Source organism: Macaca mulatta, chromosome 4 (genome assembly GCF_049350105.2).
Source record: "Macaca mulatta isolate MMU2019108-1 chromosome 4, T2T-MMU8v2.0, whole genome shotgun sequence".
Lineage (NCBI taxonomy): Eukaryota > Metazoa > Chordata > Mammalia > Primates > Cercopithecidae > Macaca > Macaca mulatta.
In genome coordinates this window covers 36,856,565-36,879,787 of record NC_133409.1, presented here as the reverse complement: position 1 = coordinate 36,879,787, position 23,223 = coordinate 36,856,565, and the positions used below count along the sequence as shown (strand labels likewise).

General features: G+C 38.6%; 1 protein-coding gene and 1 pseudogene across 2 annotated transcripts in view; one reads left to right on the top strand and one right to left on the bottom strand.

Moving 5' to 3' along the window:
* The window catches only part of ENPP1 (ectonucleotide pyrophosphatase/phosphodiesterase 1), an 84,396-nt gene that overhangs the window by 43,394 nt on the left and 17,779 nt on the right, over positions 1-23,223 (bottom strand). For both annotated transcript variants that reach the window (XM_001103359.5, XM_077999433.1), the window contains exon 2: positions 938-1,010. In XM_001103359.5, coding sequence (XP_001103359.3) covers positions 938-1,010 — 73 coding nt within the window. The remainder of the gene's footprint in view (positions 1-937; positions 1,011-23,223) is intronic.
* Positions 20,423-22,805, top strand: LOC106998149 (volume-regulated anion channel subunit LRRC8B pseudogene; annotated as a pseudogene).

Genomic DNA, 23,223 nt, shown 5'->3' with positions numbered 1-23,223 from the left:
TTTGTATGTGTCAACTCAAGAGTGATTCACTTCCTGCTAAAAGATGACATAGGTAAACAATAAAGTCTGTAACTGTTTACTTCAGTTAAACTTAGATACATGTGTTCTGAATAGTTTACTGAATACATAAAATGACTACCTTTCAACAGTGCATGATAGGTTAATAATCACTAAAAATTTTTTAAATAATTAATACTACAATCACAGAATAGCCAAACAGAAGAACCTGTTCAATTTTCAAAGCTGAATTCTCTAGGATGACCATCAGTGATTTTATTGCGAGGGGATCGGGGGGGAACTACCTCAAAGACAAAATAATAACCACTACAATTTACTGTGATCCAGTTTAATTATTTATTGTAATCTCATCAATGCTGGATAGATTTCTGCAATTGATGGAAAGAAAAAAATATATCTAGAAGTTCAAAAAATATCACTATGGCTTTGAAACAACCAATGTCTGCAATTTTGGAACCTTAAGAGCACGTACTGATAAGTTTCTGGTTGCCCAGGGATGGTAACCGTCACCTAGTAGCCTACGGGGTTGCTTCAGCAACTAACTCCTTAGGGGACAAGAGCAGTAAAGAATGCCCTCCGAGTCCATGGAGGAAGTTAAGGAGCGTGAGCTCCAGGACAACTGCATCAGAACCCCCGGCCGTGTCTGCTTATTCGTTCTTAATTTTTTATTATTTGAAGATATTTGTTTGTTTATTGGTCATAGCCCTTCCTCTCTGTTTGGGGATAAAGTTTTGTAAGTTTTGTTAGTAGAATTTTACATGGCTAATATAATACAAGAGTTTCAAGAAGAAGGCTCAAACCAGTGTTGACTTGACAATATCTATGGAGTACTCATAGAAACAGGAGATAATGTTTACCTCAATCACATTCTCAATAAGGCTGTGCACACACATACACACACACACACACGACTAATTACCTTCTTTGGCACAGCTTGGTTTCAACCCAAATATACAACCAAGTATTGTTGTTAACACACATACTGACAATACCTGTAGGGAGAAAAGAGAAAATTATATGGTTTCTTTTTTAAAAAATATTTTATTATTTTATATTTTTAGAGATAGTGTCTTACTCTGTTACCCAGGCTAGGGTACAGTGGCATGATCATAGTTCACTATAACCTTGAAATCCTGGCATCAAGGGATCCTCCTGCCTCAGACTCCCAAAGTGCTGGGATTATAGGCAAGAGCCACTATGCCTGGCCTTATACAGTTTCAAAATCCTTTTATTTCTCCTTTTATTGCTTTAAATGTTTCTAAATTTGCTGGTGCTGTTCTTTTTTCCAACCTGGGGCTAGTCACATAGATGTGTTCACTTTTTGAAAATTCCAGCTATACACATGTGATTTGTATACATTTCTGTAAGTATTTTGTACTTCAATAAGAAGTTTACTCAAATGTCAACCAACCATTCTATACCATCCTATGTTAATGTAATTAGAAACTCTTCCAGTTAGTATAAATGAATTAGTCATAAAAATTATAATTATTAAGGGAAGGAGAGAGAAAACTCTATTTAGAGTCTGGATTACCCATGTATTAATCCATTAAAGGCAATATATGGAATATTATATGCCTCCTTTAACAGTTCTACACAAACCCAAACCTAACATCCTCACATGTACTGTGGCACCTTGTGGGAACAAGCCCTGAAGAGGGTCAACTGACAACCTCCCAGACCAAGTGTTACCACAAACTAGTTGTGTGATTTCAGGCAGGTTACTGAAGCTTTCTAGATACCAGTTTATTCATCTATACAATTTAAGGGTTGGACTACGTGATCTCTAAACATCTTTCCAGTGCTAACGCTTTGCCACTTTCCCATTTTCCACTCTTCTGGTCTTTGACATTTTAAAATAAGTGGACATACCCTACAACCCCTAAGAATAATGACGGAACTTCTATGAGTTAGAAGACAAAGGAGCAGAATAACCCACAAAACAATCCTCAAATTTTTTTTAGTGGGACAAAGTTTCCTTGAAAGCTCCCTGGAATGTCAGATTATAGGGCACCTCGATAAAATATTAATTGAGTACTAATGATGTGCAAAGACTGTTATACACAGAAGGAAAAAATAAGAGATAGCTCAAGGAGTTTCTATTTAGGTACAAGAAGTTAAAAACAGCACATCAATGGCCCATATTTGGTAGGCCCTACAAACCTCCTGCAAAGTTCTACAGTTGTTTAAAGAAGGAGAAAGGTTGGGGTGGTTGGGGAGAGGGATATCAGAAAGAGTTTCCTAGAGCAAGCTTTTGGCATGGCTCTGAATGGGGGGAAATGATGGCATGATGTTGCCAGGTGGAACTGGAGGAAGGGAAGAGAGGACAGAACACAGCAAACTTCTAGGAGAAAGGGCAGCATAAAGAAGGGTTCCAGGAAGGCAGGCACATGGAAGGTGGCAGATGAATAATGAGCAGCCTATCTTAGCTGGAACCAAGAAAATGCAAAGGGGAATGGACAATGGGTGGAGGTATGGAAAGATGGTGTAGTATTTCCGGAAAGCTAAGGTGAAGAGACAGGAGGAATGGGTGAATAGGACCAAGTGGATGGTGGGTGGAAGCTTTTATGAATTCATTCCTTCAGATGAAGAATATCGAGTACCGACTATGTACTGGACATTCAGTAATAAAACAGACATGACCTCTGCTCTCAACTTGTCTACTGTCAAGTGACCGCAAAGACTTAAGAGGAAGTGAATGGTAAGGAAAGTGAGGCCGCAGGTCTAACTTACTTCAAAATAAAATGGATAAAAGAGAGGAAGAGTTTTTGCAAAGAGAGCAAAAGGTTAGCCTTCTTTAAGGACACAAAAACGTATGTGTGTGTGTGTGTGTGTGTGTGTATTCATTAAAATAAGGAGGTATCAGAGGAAGAGCTTGAACAAATAAGTTAACAAGGGCAAATAAGCAGAACAAGGTATCAGAAGAGAGTAGTAATGGATTCTCCTAAACCTCTGATGGTGGTGTAAACTGACACAACTGTATGGAAAGATAATCTCTAAAAATATCTATCAAAAACATCAAAAACGACCAGGCGTGGTGGCTCACGCCTATAATCCCAGCACTTTGAGAGGCTGAGGTGGGTGGATCACTTGAGGCCAGGAGTTCGAGACCTGCCTGGTCAACACGGTGAAACCCCATCTCTACTAAAAATACAAAAAAATTAGCCCAGTATGGTGGTGCACGCCTATAATCCCCGCTGCTTGGCGGTGCTGAGGAAGGAGAATCACTTGAACCCGGGAGGCGGAGGTTGCAGTGAGCACAGATCGTGCCACTGCACTCCAGCCTGGGCGACAGAGCAAGATGCTCAAAAATAACAACAACAACAACAAAAAGAAAAACCTAAAACAAACCAACAACAAAAAATACTGTTTTACTGTCAATTATAAATGTATAAGAAAATAAAACATAGTAAAACATCTATATTTAGTGTATTATAATTTAAAACATGAAGAATCGGCCAGGCACAGTGACTCATGCTTGTAATTCCAGCACTCTGGGAGGCCAAGGCAGGTGGATCACGAAGTCAGGAGTTAAAGACCAGCCTGGCCAAGATGGTGAAACCCCGTCTCTACTAAAAGTACAAAAATTTGTCAGTCGCAGTGGTAGGCTCCTGTAATCCCAGCTACTTGGGAGGCTGAGGCAGGAGAATCATTTGAACTCGCAGAGGCAGAGGTTGCAGTGAGCCATGATCCAGCCTGGGCAACAGAGTGAGACTCTGTCTTTAAAAAAAAAAAAAAAAATGAAGAATTGAAACTGAATTTATCTGTAAACTTATCTAGAATAGTCTAAACAGTACCTACCTTGTCTCATCTATCACATAACTCACAATACAGAGTGAGAATATTTTCTATGCCTTGGAGAATTATCATATTCCATATTCCTTTCTAAGTTTAGATCAGTTTCCAATGTTTTCACATAACCTTTGCACCTTCAACACTATGAAATGTCTCCAAGAGGAAGTTTTGTACCAGTGTCACTTCCTCTGGGATATCTTCATTCCTTTTCTCACAACCACTCCCGTCATTCGTTTCGAAAAATTCAGTTTCACTAGACTCCTCTGGCTTCATATCTGGAGTCTATCACACCTGGCAGTGTTACCATTCCCATGGTTAGCTGTTTCTTCCATAACTCCATTTACTTTGGCTTCAGTTTCACTTCCAGCATTATTACCTCTTTTCTTTTCTTTACTTTACTTTCATTCTTTATCAGTCCATTCACTTTTTCAATTATCTACTTTTTGAAAATGTCATATAGGTTTACGTAACTCCGAGAGGCAAAGCAACAACGCAACTACATGCTTTGCTGTCTGTGCATGAACTGACTAAAAGATGCCTAAGGGCTAATCACTGACAGACTTTGAAAGAAATGATGCAATTGGTCACTGACCATAATTTGCACTTGCTATTTGCACAGCGATTTGTGGATTGATGAGCTAGCAGCAAAGTCTGTACTTTATGCAATTACTCACAGTTAATATATCTTGGTAAATGAAATTTGAACTACATTGCTGGGAGCTGCTTTTATTTAATTAAACTATAGTAACTGAAATTGTGCATGCAGAGAATCATGCAAAGCTAGTGCTAACTGTACTCTCACAAATGGCCAAAATAGTTGTCCAAGGGTGTTTATTTCAAAACTATATTCATAAAACAAACAAAAAAATTAGGAACAATCTAAGCTCATTTTAAGGAAGATATCTTTAAAAAGATAAACATTTTAAGTTTAAGAAACACATGCAAGAAAAAACCCACCACATACACACACAAAACAAACTAAGGTATAGCAATAGGAGCTAGAAACAGCTGATGATGAACCTCTTCAATCTTCTTGGTCAAGTAAGAAGCATCTGGGTGGGAGTGTGGAAGGAATAGAGAGGGCTTAGGGCATCCCATGTGAAAGATGGCAATAAACCAGTGGGGACAATGAAGACTAAGTCAACGAGGAAAGAGTAAAAAGACCCTCAAGCTCTGGGAGCCCAGCTTAATCTGAAATCATGGAATATAACAAACTTGAATGGCTTGAAATTCTAGGAGTAGAAGCGGGAAAATGGGGGGGAAAAAAAAAAGATGATATGCCCTGGGAGAGGGAAAGGTGGCGAAAACAGAATACAAAAGGGGATAAGAGAATTAAGGCATGGGTGGAATGGCTGAAAGGGGCAGGACCAATTGGATATGGGTATTTGAGTAGGAGAACTAGATAGACAGGAAAACTACTGTGGAAAGACTAGGTGGTAAGCAAGCATTTCAATGGTAATCATTGGTTTAAAATACACATGGTTTATACACAGCCCTTTATCCTTTTGTTAAGTGGCTGAAGACACATGCTGACTTTTAAAAATCCCCTCTTCATTATTAAAAAGAAGTTCTTGATTTATCTTTTATAAGATGAGGCATAGCATAGAACTGAAACAAAAGTATGATGATAGAAACAATCATTTCTCATTTACAGTCACATCCATAAAAGAGGAAATTCAGAATATCTACTACTCTGTTGCAAAACACCTAATCAGAATGATTTTTAGTAGGAAATTCCCCTTCAACAGTTTTCAGAGCTGTGAAATCTAATTTAGTTTGAATTTTCTTGTCAAAGTAGTTGAATTCATCAATGTCATAATCTACCATCCATTTTAATCTCCATAACAATTTAGGTATTTTTCAAATTTTAATATTTTCTAAGAAGCCATAGAAAAACATCTTATCTTAGAAAACAAGAAACTGGGAGACAGAAAGTAAAAGCAAAGTTTTTGGAATATTTGGAGTTTCCTGCTTCTTTAGTTAACTAAATCACTGGTTCTTAGACATTTAGTGAGTCAAAAGAAATACTCAAAAAAAATTTTTTTTTCCTCACCGATTCCCTCAAATACAATGGCATTAATATTATGTGTATTATTCTTTCTGTATCGGGCATTCATTGAAATATGAGTGTCTACAGTGTGCAGTCCCTGTACTAAAGACCAGAGATACAAAGAAAACAACTCCTACCCTTACAGAGAAACAAAGAAGTTGGGTGCGGGGAGCATTAAAATAAATGATTGCAATGGACTTTGGTAGAAACATATAAAAAATGCTAACACACTAACAACACAGTGGAGAACAGAAAAGAAGAAAAGGGTTTCAAAAGGCTTTACAGAAAGAGATTTGGAGAAAAAGGGAACTTTCCCTCTATCAGTAAACAAAGGTTTGAGTATCTGCAAGATGCAATGTATTTAGATTCTGTGAGGAAATACCAAAAAAAAAAAAAAAAAAAATTTGTGGTAAAGTCCTAATGTCAGAGTTTATAAATCTAATAAAGGCAACAACAACTTTGGAATGATGCTATAGGCTGATGACTATGACATAGTTAGAAACAACCTAAGAAATGACATAGTGGTGACCATATACGCTGGTGCTTCGTGCAAAGCCACAGAGGTAGGGAAGACAACACCAGCCTGGGAAGGAGAAAATAGCAATAACAATCATGGCTGCCACTTCTCTAGTAATTCCTACGTGCCGGGCACTTTTCTAAGAGTTTTATATTAAATCATTTATTCCCCACTATAACATTACAAGATAGATTATGATTAACACAGTTTAAGGAAGGTGCGCTATGGAGGTTAGTAACTTGCCAAGGACCGGGGGTTAATAAGCATCCATGGCAAGATTTGAACATAGGCAGGCAGAGTGTAAAGGAGGCAGGTAGGAGTGGGAAGGGAAGTGGCTGGAGGGAAAAGGGAGGGAACAAAAGGGTCCTGAGGCAGCCTGGGGGCGATCAGTGGAGTGTGTTCAGGCACTGAAATATGAAAGTGACAGGACTGGATTTCCAAATCCCAGAACAATCCCTTTGGATCATTGTGGAAGGCTATGTTATGAGTCCAGTGGGAAATAAGGCCTTGGACTTGCCGACCCCTCTTCACCCAGAAGATGCTAGCACCGTGTTTCTCTAGGTCTTTCCTCACCCCTAGTTACTGCAGCTCTTACCATGCTCCATAAGATTTGTCTGTCTCTGGCTACACTGTGAGTTCCCGAGAGGCATGGATTTATTTACTCAGTCCTGTGTTTTCCATGTCTAGCACGGTGCCTTGCACAAAGTAAACATTCAACAAATAATCGTTAAGCTGAACATCAGCAAGCTGTGATTTAATTAAACATAATTGGGGAGAAATCTTAAATCCCCTAATTTTCCTCATCTAAGCTGACAAAGTCAGTTTGTTAAGTGACATTGTGTCTGCTTTACATAAAGCATACCTACAACAAATATACAAACAAAATTTTTTGGGGGAAATGGTAGATTGCTGGACGTGGTATTCCAATGTGACGGATGGTATGAAAATGCCATTTGAAATGAATTAGCTGACTACATTGCCTATCAGTCCTCTGACCTTTGACCAAAGTTGCGTGTTTTCTGAAAAAGAACTGTGAGGATTCGGACCAGCATGGTGCTGGGAGTCTTCCAGGGATTTCGTTTGCTGGAAGATGGGGATTCGATCCTATTGAGTAAATCCAGTGCCAAGAAACTTCTACTAGAGATTCAAAGGGAGACTCAAAGACAATACATTCCTGAAGAACTTTTGAGCATTACAAAAGCTCAAAGCAGAAGTTAGAATCTTCTAAAAAAAGTTCCTAAGTCCACTCAAGCAGTTGTTCATGCATGCTTGGTCTCTTATGCACTCAGTATCATTTTAGTTACGCTAGACTTATCTGAAGAAGATCCTCTCAAACTGCAGTGAAACTTGATGTGAAGCCACTTACAACGTAACTAGTCACATGAAAATCAGGAAAAGAGACATCCAGCAGTGAACAAGCACATCACATAGGGACAAATCTCACAATCTCTCAGTGAAACACTAAAACTGAAGAAATTGACATCTGTCTGGCAGAAAGAACTTCAAGTTCAAAATGACTTTGGTTCAAATCCCACCTTTCGATTCATGTATTCAGCATTGAACAAATATTTCTTGAGACCTACTATATCTCAGGCACTGATCTAGTGCGAGAGATACACCTGTGCACAAAAGAACTGCAGAGGTCTCAGGCAGCTTGCATTCTTCTGACTTCTAGACAACCAGCAGCTGTGAAAGTAGGGAATGTTTCAAATCCTCACTAAGCCTCATTTTTAAATCTATGAAGCGGTGATAATACCCACCTCACAAAGTTGGCAGGAGCCTTCGGCGGAATGTACCAAACATGCCTAGATTGGTGATGGGGGCACAGGGTTACTGAATAAATGGTGGTTCCCACTAGAAATATCCAATCGCTGAAAGGACTGGGCCCACTACAGGTTCTTCCAAAGGGATAGTACAACTTTACCAATGTTTGTCAACTGTAGGACAACCTAGTTCCTATTTTCTTAAATGCCATAAACCAGTGCATTAACATTTTTCCTCTTTTTGTTTTAGTTCTACAGTAATCTGTTTTCAACAGCAGCTGAAGACCATGCAGGAGAAAGGAATCTGAGAAGAAATACAACATATTATTTTGCAGGAAATGATGGTACTAGACATTTTAGTTATAGGTATACAGTGGCCAAGCAGCCCATGCTACTGAAAAGGGAATCCATATAAACACCAATTTGTATTAATATATTAGAGATTTCTACAGATTCATATCTATCTGCACTTTTAATATATTGCAGCCTTAGACTGATCCAAGCATTTTGGGTACAAGTAGCTGTGAAAAATCCTAAAACAAATGCCACAAAACATATTATTTGCACTTCTGGGAGTTTATACTAAGGTTAAGAAAGCATGTACAAATATTTAGATACAAACATCTAACTGTACATTATAGTACTATGTATAAGAAAAAATAGACATACACATAATGTCCAAGAGTAGGAAAATAGCTAAAGAAAATGTAGACCATTTATATAACTGGCTGTTATAGAGCCGTTAACAGTGATGATTTAGAAGAATATTTAATTGACATGGATAAATGACACATTATTGGGTACAAAGAACAGACTGTAAAACAGAATGGGTAATATGGTCCCAATTTTTGGTTATATATAAATCTACAGTTGATGGATGGGCTTACAAGTTATTTTGTCATCTTCTTAGTGTTTATATTTATTTTCCAAAGTTTCTCCAATAAACCCATGTACTTTTGGAATCAGTACACAGGACAACCACAGGGCTAGTATGGGTATTAGTGACGCAGAGTAAACTCTTCCTCATTCTGGCATTTCAGGGGTTCTCAGCATAACAGTAAGCTCCTTCTCTGCCTATTTACCTTAAGCAAACTCCAATAAACAAATTCTGCCTGAATACTCAAAGCTCTATGAAATCTACCTAATCTCTCATTCTTAAATATAAATGAACCACCATGATTCACCAGTCATTTCAGGTAAGCCTACAACAAAAGTCTAAGATCAACACAGAAGGGTAAAGGGGAGAGGGGAAGAGAAAAAAATTAGAAATAAAAAGACATCTTACTAAGTATATTCAATGGGATTCAAAAAGACATATACAAAACTTCACATCAAAGAGTCCTAATATCCAAAATAATAAATCATAGAAGAAAGCTCATACCAATTCACATCATTGCAAAATTCCAGGACAACAACAGTAAAAAGATCTTCAGGTGAAAGGCCACGCTAACTTCATAAACTAGGCTGTAAGGATGGTAAGATTAGAGTTCGCTTCTCCTTGGAGGTTTAGAAGAACTCAGTGGTAAAGGTATCTGGGCCTAGAAAAATCTGTGTAAGAAGTTTATTCATTTGTGGTTCAATCTCTTCATGGGTTACAGAATTACTTAGATTTTCTAATTATTCTTGAGTCATTTTGATGAGTTGTATTTTTTCTTGTAATTTTTCATTTCACCTACATTTTCAAACATATTGTTATAAAGTTGTTTATAATAACCCTTTGTTATACTTTCAATGTCTGGAGCACCTCTATTCATGTTCTTTTTCATTCCTGATATTATTTGTACTGCCGCCCTATTTTCGTCTGTTTTTTGCTTAATCAGGCTAACCAGGAGTAATCTTATCTTCTCTTTTGTATGCTTACTGTTATTTGATTAATTTCTGGTCTTACTCTTATTTTTCTTTCTTTCCATATCTAGGCTTAATGTTCTGGGTTTGGTTTTTTATTTTTTTCTTACTGTTAATATGGATGCTTAGATTATTGCTTTTCAGACTTTTCTTTTAATATTACTATTATTCTAACTTGTAAACCCCTTAAGACATCATTGTTTTACAAGTTCATTTAAACTTACCAAATATTTACCATTTTCTTTATGCATTTTTTTTTCTCAGCTTTCATCTGTAATCATCAGCCTAAAGTACATCTTTTAGATTTTTCCTGATGGCAGACTCTCTCAGTATTCGTTAGTCTGTACATGTCTTTGGTTTATTCATGTTTTTGAAAGATATTTCTCCTGGATATACAAATTCCAGTTTGGCAATTATTTTGTTTTGGCATAGTGATGATATCATGACACTACCTTATGCTTTAATCATCACCACTGAGAATCCAGTCATCAGAATATCATACATTTGAAGTGAATCTGTCTTATTTTCTCCAATACCTTTAAACTTTTTTATTTTCAACTTTGTGTTCTACAATGTTATTCTGTTGTCAACATATATTTATTTTATCTATTCTGCTTAAGATTCAATAAGCTACATGAATCTAAAGATTGGTGTCATTCACGAGTTCCTGAATTGTCATCTCTTCAAATAGTGTTCAAAATAAGAAATAAGGCAAGATAGAAAATAGTAACAGAAAACAGTATGAATAAAATTAACTCAATGTTTTAAGAGCAAAAGAGACATGGTAGAAGACTCTAAAGATTAAATATTAATGCCTGACTATATGATGCCTGGGAACATCTAATATGATTATTGCCTTAGAGCAGAATGCCCTATATCCTCATAATCACGTCAGCCTTGGCAATTATGAGAATAGTAATATTTACTATCTCATTAACAGGTCTCAAGTTTCACAGAAATCATTATAGGAATATTTATCAACTTACAGCCAGCATAGGTTGAAAATGACAATGATAGAAGGAAGGGGAAGTAGTAAAGAAGTAATGGAAGAGTTATTTTATAAACTTTTGTTTGTTTGGTTGGTTGGTTGGTTTTTTTTTTTTTTTTTTTTTTTTGAGACGGAGTCTCACCCTGTCATCCAGGCTGGAATACAGTGGCAAGAGCTCACTGCAACCTCCGCCTCCCAGGTTCAAATGATTCTCCTGCCTCAGCCTCCCGAGTGGCTGGGACTACAGGCATGCGCCACCATGCCCGGCTAATTTTTGTATTTTTAGTAGAGACGGGGTTTCACCATGTTGGCCAGTCTGGCTTCAAACTCCTGACCCCAGGCAATCCGCCCACCTCAGCCTCCCAAAGTGCTGGGATTACAGGCATGAGCCACCGTGTCTGGTCTTTATAAACTTTTAAGCAATTTATTAAACTACACACACACACAATGACAACAGGAACCCCAAATAAGCTAGAAAACTCACTCTGGTTCTTGGTGGACAAGGCCATTTATTACCAAACCACTGCTTGTAAAGATTGACAAGGAGCAATCAGTAGGCTAATGGCAACGTAACAGAGGGGAACCCTACTGGTTTCCTTTGGCTGTGCACAGATCCACACATAAGGTAGTACTTGCCACTACCTGCTCAAGTCCAACTGCTAAAGCACGTCTAGGACCTCCTCGTGTGAGTTCTAAGCAAGCTAAGATCACAAGCACTTTCCCTAAAAAGGGATTCCTGCCTCTATGGATAAAAAGAATCTCTGCCCTATGGATGCCAACCAGTACTGCACTTTCCACAAACATAAAAGGAAGAATATCGGCTTGAAAATGAGTAATGTTAAGACAGGAGTCCACAAAAACATGGTTCAAAGACATATCACAGCAATTTTGTTTGACTTTCCAAGAATCCACCATCAACCCATTTTTTTACAATAATGATTAATGAAATTGCTGGACGCATGCCATCATGTCAAACAGTACTTGCTTCTAATTTGTGTCAGTGTCATGAATCTCGTGCATTTAAAAAAACGCCAAGTTCTTTTATTATTTGGTAAGTGGGAAAAATCCGGTAGCAGGCTGAGTTTAATAGATTTTATCTAAGTGGATTCTAATTGTGAATAAAGAGAGCAATAAGATTTTATCTAAGTGGATTCCTATTGTGAATAAAGAGAACAGTATTCATATAAAAAAAATAAAATAAAAAAACACACTCGGCTGGGCGTGGTGTCTCACTCCTGTAATTCCAGCACTCTGGGAGGCTGAGGCGGGCAGATCACCTGAGGTTAGGAGTTCAAGACCAGCCTAACCAACATGGTGAAACTTCGTCTCTACTAAAAATACAAAAAATTAACCAGGCATGGTGGCGGGTGCCCGTGATCCCAGCTACTAGGGAGGCTGAGGCAGGAGAATTGCTTGAACCCAGGAGGCAGAGGTTGCAGTAAGCTGAGATCACGCCATTGCACTCCAGCCTGGGCAGCAAGAACAAAACTCCGTCTCAAAAAAAAAAAAGAAAACCACACACTCTTTTTGGGGATCTTTTGTGCTTTTTGTCACATCTTTCTTTTAAAAGAACAGAAGACAAGAGAAATAAAGTCAGAGAAGGTTGAGAAGTTTTACGATTATGACATGAAATAGAAATTCTTAAGTGGTCCCCATATGTCACTTAGGGGCTCTGGGCCTTTAACCTTTCTTTAAATGAAAAATTAAGATAAGAACACAATCCCCGGCCAGGCACGGTGGCTCACGCCTGTAATCCCAGCACTTTGGGAGGCCGAGGTGGGCGGATCACAAGGTCAGGAGTTCAAGACCAGCCTGGCCAATATGGTGAAACACCATCTCTACTAAAAATACAAAAATTAGCCGGGAGTGGTGGCGGACGCCTGTAGTCCCAGCTACTCGGGAGGCTGAGGCAGGAGAATCGCTTGAACCAGGGAGGCAGAGGTTGTAGTGAGCCAAGATCAGGCCACTGCACTCCAGCCTGGGAGACAGAGTGAGACTCCGTTTCAAAAAAAAAAAAAAAAAAAACAAAATAGAACACAATACCCTAAATTTAATATAATGTTAGGAGTCACTGGTAATAGAAAATGCAGCTCAAAACAATTATTTAAATTATGAGAACACATGGATACATGGGGGAACAACACACACTGGGCCTGTCAGGGGTGTGGGGAGGGAGAGCATCAGGAAGAATAGCTAATAGATGCTGGGCTTAATATCTGGGTGATAGGATGATCTGTGCAGCAAACCACCATGGCACATGTTCACCTATGAAACAAACCTGCACATTCTGCACAGGAACCCCTGAATTTAAAATAGAATTTGAAGAAAAAAATAATAAAAATAACAATAAACAATTATTTTAGATAAACACAGTATAGATTTGGTTGGACTAGTATCTTGGGCAAATAAAACTATCAGATTCTTCTCTAAACTAAAATTAGTAATCCAGGAAAGGTATTTTAGTACTTCTGATATTTAAGCAAAGAATCATTACATCATTTCTCTTTTTAATTAATTATCCTGATAAATAAGTATTTGAAGAACAGACTCAAAGAAAACTCCTATCAGTAACTCGTGGGAGCTGGTAATGACAATTGACAAAATAATTTTTATTAGAAGGAAAAGTTAAAATGAAATACCAAATTAAAAGAATGGCTTAAGAAAGCAGGAATGACTCATATTTTACCAGTTAAACTGTAAGTAAATTATACATTAAAATTCCAGCCATATTCAATTAAAAATACTAAGTTTGGTGAAATTGTGACCATAATCACAAGGGACCAGTAACTCTCAATGGCTTCATATCTGAATTAAGACATGTATTACTTTTGGAGCTTTGTGATCTTGAGAAAGTTACATTATTTATGTCCCTTTACCAATAAAAATAAAGAGTTGGACTAAATATCTTCTGTGGTTCCTAATAAATGTAAAATGTCTACAAATTTACTTCTCTCTGGAAACTAATTATACCTTTATTTGGATAAACCCTGACCCTACATCCTGTACCCTCTTCTCTTAAAGACTATTACCTCGGCTGGGCGCGATGACTCATGCCTGTAATTCCAGCTCTTTGGAAGGCCAAGGAGGGTAGATCAGGAGGTCAGGAGTTCAAGAACAGCCTGGCCAACATGGTGAAACCCCGCCTCTACTAAAAAAAAAATTAGCCAGACGTGGTGGCACACACCTGTAATCCTAGCTACTCAGGAGGCTGAGGCAGGAGAACTGCTTGAACCCAGGAGGCAGAGGTTGCAGTGGGCTTAGATCATGCCACTGCACTCCAGCATTGGTGACAGAGTGAGACTCTGTCTCAGGAAAAAAAGAAAAAAAGACTATTACCTCAAATATGTACATGCATAAAATTCTTGGTTGAACACAGGCTATTAGAAGGAGAAGCTTGTCTTGAGAAGCTCCTGAAACACCAGCCCAGGAGCCTCACTTCCCCAGTTAAAGGAGAAAAGTGGTCAGAAACTCACCTGCAGCAGGCCCTTTATATTTGAAATCTTTCCTGGGTTTCTGCAAGCCCTTTAGACAGCTGATATTTCTAGGGCAATTATTCTCCTCTCCTACCATGCTCATTCATTTTTGTTTCAGTAAGCACCAAACATTTTCAAAGAAAATATAAACAGCACCTATAACTTCTGCCTCAGTGGGCAAATCCCTTCTTTACTAATATCTCACCAAGTGCTTTCACAGGTCATTTCTCTCTGAAGTTAAAGGTCAAAGAATAAAACATCCATCTCACAGTATAAAGTAATGGTTTCATTGAGCTTTGATGTTCACCTTCACTCCATGACTTGTAGACCGACATTGAATCTTAAGACACAAGCATCTCATCAATAAGGAGAGTGACAGAAAACACTTCAACTGCACAGCAGAATCACTCTTCAAAAGGCTAATGGGTCCCTCCTCGGATACACCTCCAGCCACTGGAACTTCTATTTAGATTCACAAATAGTTAACCCCCAGAAGTAATCACAGAATTATCAAATATCCATTCTTCTGTTCTTGGTCCGATGGTTTAACTGTCTCCTGTCTTCAGTAGGACTGTCACTGTAGCAAAATGCTGGCTTTGTGGCTTTTCTTTATCTATGGTACTGATTTACTTCAGCATCTTAAGAAAAGCAATCTATTGAGAAAAAACATCTTGAGGAAAGTGCTTAGTAAACAAAATTTCTATCTCTTGCTTGATAACAAAATTAAATGGCAAATAGAGCAAGTGTTTAAACGTATAAAATAAAATCACCAGAAGAAAAGATGAGCAAATATTTTTACAATTTTGCTTTACATGTATGACACAAAATCCAAAAATTATAATGGAAAAGTTGATACATTTGAGTTCATAAAAATTGAAAATTCCTGTAAAGCCAAAAAAAAAAAAAAAAAATCCACCACATTGGGATGGGGGAACTAGGATAAGACATTTTTGGTATATGACAATAGACAATAGGGTATAAAAATCAAGTAGAAAAAAAAACCCCAATTTTTAAAAATACCAAAAGTAATAAACCAACTATTTAAAGAAAATGGCTAATAAAAATATAAAACATTCACTTTCATTAAAAAAATCAAAGAACTAAAAATCAATGAGTCCCTTTTCTACCCAACAAAATGAACAAACATTAAAAAGACTGATGATCACCAGTGCTGACAAGCACGTGAGGAGAAATAGACCCTTTCACACTGTCTTCACAGAAGTGTAAGTTCCTTTCTAAAAGGTCATTTCAATGAATCTATCTAAATTCAAAGTGTGCACATTTACCACTCTTGCAATTCCATGTCTATTATCTGCTAGAAATATTCACATAAGCACACAAAGATATGCACACAGAGATATTTATTGTAGCAGTGTTTGGAACTGCAAAAACTTGCAAATAACCTACATTTCTGTTTATAAATAATGGAGCAAATACAATACAATGTGGTAAATCCAAACAACACAAAATACTATCCAATTCCTTTAAAGTTATGTAGATCCATCACTGGAATACTTGCTGTTAAAGCCTTCAGCCTCCACATAAGCAGTTACCCTTACACAGAGGCCACCATGCTATGAGGAATCCCAACCATTCCATGCATAGAGACCACATGAGGAGGCCCTAAGACTGCATGAAGAGAGAGAAAGATGCCTGGCCAGCTCCCAAATGCCCAGCCCTTGCTGTTCCAACTCTAAGTCACCATCTAATTGCAGCTGCATGAGAGACCCTGATTCACACAGGTTCAATCAAGCCTTTTGGGGACTCCTGACATACCAAAAACTATGAGAGATTTTTGAGTCTACAGAGCTGATGACCAGGTGCTGAACAGAGATTAATTTATCAAGTTGTTCACACAAATCAAGATGGCTCCCTGCCCACATGAGGAAGCATGCTTGCCTTTCTCCTTCTCCCACATTTTATGCCTAAATCATTCCCAAGGTAAAGTGCACATCTGGCCAGCTTCATTCTGAGGTAATAACCTGGTTGTTCATCACTTCATTGGAGAAAGGGAGATGTCTGAAAACTAATCCACACATATGGTGCAATGGAGGCATGGGTGGTGTGATGTCGCCTTTGGGAAATGCACAGAGTTCAGGCACAATGGTTTATGTAAGTCTACTCCTAATTGTCAGGGTGGAGAAATTGACTTTTGATTATACACACTAGTTTTATGTAAGAAAAACAAAAAACAAAAAACAAGTCAAGAGAACCTAAAAGCCTGGAACATCCTGTAGGGGCAGAAAGTAAGGAAGTACCAAACACATACAAACACACACACGTCAAAGGGTCACAGAAATTAACTGCCAGTTGGCCATGGCTGGAACAAGTTGAGCAAAAACATGGAAAACAGAGTACCAGGTTATAATTCAAAGTATAAAATAGACATTAATGACTCCATACTGAAAAAGACTGAATAAATAAATATAAGGGGGAGAACAAATTTCTAATTCAGAACAATTCCAAATAATGTATGCAGATACTCCACCATCAAGGAGGTGGAATGTAACTCTCTACCCTTTAAGGTGACTTCCTTCCAAAGGTACAGTATGGAAAGGGACAAAAAAGAGTATATTTACAGCAAAGAAACCTGAAAAAGACTACCTCAGCTGGGTAGTCAAGGTTAACATCATCAATGACAAGATGTATTAATAGCAGATACTCTCGACATGATGTGTTAAGAATGGCATTTTACCATCTGTCATGTGCTTCCCAAAAATACATCAATCAAGTATAATCATGAGAAAAACATCAGACAAATCCCAGTTGAAGGACATTCCACAAAATACATGACTCATACTCTTTAAAACTGTCAAGATCATCAAAAACAAGGAAAGTCTGAGGCGCTTCACCAAGAAAAGCCTAAGTAAACCTGACAACTCAATGTAATGTGGTATTCCTGGATGGGGTACTGGAACAAAAAAACAAAAAAAGACATTAGGGAAAAAATAAGTAATTCTGAATAAAGTATGGACTTTAGTTAATAATCATGTATCACTGTTGATTCATGAGCTGTAACAAATGTAAGATGTTAATGACAGAGGAATTGGGTATGGAGTATATGGAACTCTGCACAAGCCTCACAGCTTTTCTGTAACTCTAAAACTAGTTTCAAACAATATGTTTATTGAAAGGAAAAAGAGAAAAGAGAAAAGAGAGACAGGCATGAATCCATATTATTCTACCAAAAAATTTCTATTTCATTTTTTTAAATTTTTGATCTATTTTTCTTTTTCTTTTTTTTCTTTTTTCTTTTTTTTTTTTTTTTTTTTTTTTTTTGAGAGATGGGCTGTCACTCTGTCACCCAGACTGGAGTGCAGTGGCGTGATCTTGGCTCACTGCAACCTCCACCTCCCAGGCGCAGGTGATCCTCCCACCTCAGCCTCTCAAGTAGCTGGGACTACAGGCACATGCCACCATGCCCAGCCAATTTTCTGTATTTTTGGTAGAGACGGTGGTTTCATCATGTTGCCAAGGCTGGTCTTGAACTCCTGAGCTCAAGCAATCCACCCACCTCAGTTTTCCAGAATTCTGGGATTACAGGCGTGAGCCACTCAGCCTGGCCTTATTTATTTTTTTTTTTTATTGTTTTAAATGCATTTACACACTCAAACCCATATATGTATATAACTGAGAAATGATTCTATATGCAATTTTTGTTTCATCTTTTTGCATGTAATGCTATTTTTAAAATATTTTCTTATCAATAAATCTAAAATATACATATTTTAATTCAGGTAGATCTACAGGCTGGGACATGGAAATATGTAAATCATAAACAGAATTAAGTTTAAAAGGCAAACTGAACTTTCACTTTATACATTTCATCCATGTATGATTCTTTTAAATCAATAATGTGCAGACAGTGCTTTCACATCCTTTCCCTGCCTGTGATGGACACTGTGGTCAGGTGCCTCGACTCCCCTTCAGAGATAAAGGCACCACTGCTCCTCTGGCTGCTGGGAGTGGTCCCCTATAGGGAGTGTCTCAGCTAAAGACAGCTACTTTGCCCAAAGTCTCTCCTCCTTCCTGGGGCATCTTGCTCCCTCCTGGACCACTCTAGAGGGTCTCAGACTAGTTTAAGAAGATCCGTAGAGTGGACATAGCCTCCAATAAGCATCACATCCACTGAGCACTGCAGCTCACCTTCACCCTCTGCACAGCCCTACTTTCCTGCCTTGCCTTCCACAGGTGCAGAGCCTCCAATGAGCATCACACCCAATGAGCACTGCAGCTCACATTCATTCTCTGTACAACCCTAATTCCTCGTCTTGCCTTTCACAGGTGCTGATCTCAAGAACATACTCCAGTGAAATTCCAGGCATGCTCATTTCCATCTAATAGTCTGTTTCCCAAAAAACCCAAGTCGTGTTACTGCCTTTCTTTTGATCTGCCAGCTCAGAGAAATAAGTTTGACTACCACATTTCCCAGGCTCCCAGACTCCAAGCATCAGGCCAGGGTAAGTCAACAGGAAAGAGAACATTGGAGGGTGGGAGGAAGGGAGCAATCAGAATGTATCTACCTTGTCCTCCCTGCTCCAGGTGGGACCCCTGCAGTGGCTGCAGCTCCCCAGGGTCCCAGCTGCTACAGCAAAGTCCTAGCTCCCAAGCTCTGGTTTCATCACCTTTTTCTGTTGCCCTTCCTGCTCTCCAGGTGGTAGTGGCTTCCTTCTGTTACTCTTCTCAGGGTTGCCTAAGGGCCCCACCATTCCCTGTTTGACCATTAGCTCTTCTAACACTTTTGGCATTTGTTTCCTATATTAAATTCTTTTGACTAAGCTACTGAATATGAGCTTTGTTTTTCTAATTGGACTCTGACTAACAGTAAATAATCAGAGCAAGACAGATAAATACATGGATGGACGGATAGACAGACAGACAGACACACATCCCAAGGCACAATCCAAACTAAATTTAACATAGGCAAAGAACGCTCCATTTTGAGGGTTATCTTGGTTTCTAATTCTCAAATCTCTTTGATGCAAAAACATATTTTAATTAGATCTTTCTTCAGTTGGTTTTAAAAAAAAAAGAAAAATTGTCCCCCAATCGTTGGTCTATTTTGCAGCAACTATCAAGAAAGGTATATCGTTAAGTAAAAGTAGTATTAAATTAGTTTAGAAAAGAATTATAAAGTTTAGTTCAGCTCATAAGATAGGAAAGGGAGGAAAGCAGTTTTATTAATGGTGCAGAACAGCTCTTTCTGCTTTCAGGCAGAGGACCCAACAGACGGACCGAAAGGAGAAGCCTCATGAATCTTATCCAAAAAACATAGTTTTTCCTGCCTAGGCAAGTATCTTGCCTACGCAGATAGTAGGTCAGAGACGAAAAACAAAGTGTGGAAAGAACATAATGTGCAGTTAAGTTTCTGTAATTTATTTGCTGTTTTTATCTGAAATAATTTTTGGAACATAGTCATTTGGGCACCTTGTGTTTATCCTTGAAAGATGGGCTCAGTAGAAACAAACAAAAAGACAACTAAACAAAGGATTTCTAGTAATGCTTCCTGCGGACAGGAAATGGGAGACACAAACCACCACTTAATTTCTGTAAAGGCCTAGTATTTACTCAATCACAATTACAGTGACAACTTAAAGACAGAATTTTAAAATTGGTAATGGAAGGGAATGTGCAGGCCCGGGGCCGGGGCTGGAGTCACACAAAGGCTCCGGCTTATTTTCCAGCTGCCTACTGGACCTCACTACCTGGATGGCCCACAGGTACTGAAAACTCCACGTTTTCAATACCACACTCATTAGCCTCGTCCACCATTGACCCTGTGGCTAAAGACAGGAAATTTTTCAATTTGAGACTGATTGCAGGGTTTCAGTTGGCCAGCATTCATAGGAATGAAGACAAACACAGAGATGGTATGTCTAAGAAACTTCAAAAGGTGTAGACCACCTGATTGAAGCATTTCTGATTTATTTTATATTTTTTCATTATATTTCTGTCCTCCTACAAGGGAAAGTCATGATTATACTAACTGAGCTAAAATGTTTATTAGCAGATGCCCAGTCATCTTCTCACATCTTAAAATCATAGTAGGATGTCTTCTGGTGTTACATCATGTTGATCATGTGGACACGCTGGCTGGAGCTCTCCAGCTGACACAGAGCAGGGTTCTGTGCTGTCTTCATACAAAGTGGAATTTGACAATCACTGCGCCATGCCTTGGGACATCCTGAAAGCCAGCATAAACACATCCTCTAATCCTGGGACACTACTTTCCGCTCCCACTGGGAATCCAGAATGACCTCCACTGACAGCAGCACTCCTACATCAATGCTGTCTGTTACGAGACACAGCTCCATTGGTTTGCAAAGTTTTTTCCCTTCCTGGTGCTCTTACTCTTTTTTGCAGCCTGCAGCAACTTTTGGCTTCACTACCCCAGTACCAGATCCAGGCTTGAGCATTTTGTGGCCATCTTTACAAGTGCTTTGATTCTCCATGGACCACCCGCGTCCTGTCAGAAACAGTGGCCGAGCAGTCAGTGATGCCTCTGAAACTCTCCCAGTTCGATTTTGCTTTTGTCCTCAGGGTGTTTAACTGACATAGATTCCAGCAAGCAGTCATTGTCCTACCCGCAGCCGGGTTTGGAGTCAGCTGGTATAGAAAGCCCAACTTCCAGTCGCCTGGACAAGAAGAAGGGGCAACAGGCCACAGCCATCTTTGAAAAAGTGAGAAGATTCCGCATGCGCGTGGAACAGGACATCATTTATAGTGTGTATCTGAAGCAGATAACAGTCAAAGTCATTTTATTCGTGCTCATCATAACTTATGTTCCGTATTTTTTAACCTATGTCACTCTTTAAATTGACTGTTCAGTTGACATGCAGGCTTTTACAGAATATAAGCCTACCAGTGTGTCTATTCCTTCACAGAAATCTTGAAGCTTCTGGCTTAATTTTACGCCATTTTGAATATACTCTACAGTCTGACCTCCTCCTACAGGCTGTGGTGGATGCTGAGGAGTTCCCTGAAGCAATATTCCTTTGAGGTGTTAAGAGACAAAAGCAACTATAGTGACACCCCTGATGTCAAGAATGACTTTCCTTTCATCCTTCATCTGGCTAATCAGTATGATCCTTTTTATTCCAGACGCTTCTCCATATTCCTATCAGAGGTCAGTGAGAACAAACTGAAACAGATCAAGCTCAATACCAAATGGACAGTTGAGAAATTGAAACATTAGCTTGCGGAAAATGCCCAAGACAAGATAGAACTGCATCTTTTCATGCTCAACAGTCTTCCAGACAAATGGAGGTGCTAAGCCTGGAGCAGATCCTGGAGGTGCAGCTGCCCTCTACCGTCTCACAGCTGATCAACCTCAAGGAGCTTCATGTGGACCATTCATCTTTGGTAGTAGACCATCCTGCACTGGCTTTATGGAGCAGAATTTTAAAATCCTCTGCCTGAAGCATCCTGAAATGGGAAAAATCCTATGCTGGGTATTTCACCTGAAGAATCTGAGGGAACCTTTTCTCTCCCACACAGGGAGGCTGTGTTCTCCCTGAACAGTTGAGTACTATGCAGTTAGAGGGCTTTGGGGACTGAAAAATATCCAAGGACCCTCTACTTGAAGGGCAGCCTCTCCCAGATCCCACAAGTCATTGCAGACCTCCTGCCTTCACTGCAGAAATTGTCCCTTGACAATGATGGATGCAAACTGGCTGTGCTGAACAACTTCAAAACCATGGTCAATAAGAAAAGTCCAGAACTGATCAGCTGTGACCTGGAACGCATTCCATCCTCCATTTTCAGCCTGAATAATTTGCATGAGTTAGACCTAAAGGAAAATAACCTTAGAACTGTGGAAGAGATCATTAGCTGTCAGCATCTTCAGAATCTTTCCTGCTTAAAGTTACGGCACAATAACATTACTTATATTCCTGGATGAATTGGGGCATTATCTAACCCAGAGCAGCTCTTTTGGGGTCTTATTAATATTGAGAATCTGCCCTTGCAGATTTTCCTATGCAGCAAACTACATTATTTGAATCTAAGCTATAACCACTTGACCTTCATTCCAGAAGAAATCCAGTATCTGAGTAATTTGCAGTACTGTGCTGTGACCAGCAATAGTGAGATGCTACCAGATGGGCTGTTTCAGTGCAAAAAGCTGCAATGTTTACCTCTGGGGAAAAATAGCTTGATGAATTTGTCCCCTCATGTGGGTAAGCTGTCAAACCTTACTCATCTGGAGCTCACTGGAAATTGCCTGGAAACACTTCCTCCTGAACTAGAAGGATATCAGTCCCTAAAACAGAGCAGTCTGATTGTTGAAGAAAATTTGCTCAATACTCTTCCTCTTCCTGTAACAGAATATTTATAGATGTACTTAGACAAATGTTGACCTAATGAAGAGACCCATGTTTCAAAATCATTTTTAAAAGTATGCTCCAGGGCTTTAAACAAGAAGTAAAATTTTCTAAGTTAATAAAGATGAAAAATGGGTGACTATTATGAAAAAAATTAGTAATTGATACATGAGTTTATAATTAGAAAGGGAACACAATTTTAGAAATGTGTCACCTCTTCATGTATATATTTAGGCTTAAATCAACTTAATCATATTCAATAATCATTTGGATAAGGAATCTTAAAATAATATTTATAAGAACATTGATACGTTAACCCTTTTAATTTGTCTTCTGGTAAATGTTTCTTGAACAAGTACTATGTACATTTTCATCAGTGTTAATTGGAGAACTATCAAGGTATTTTTTAAAAACTATAATATCACAATTTTTACATGCTATCCAAGATAAGAT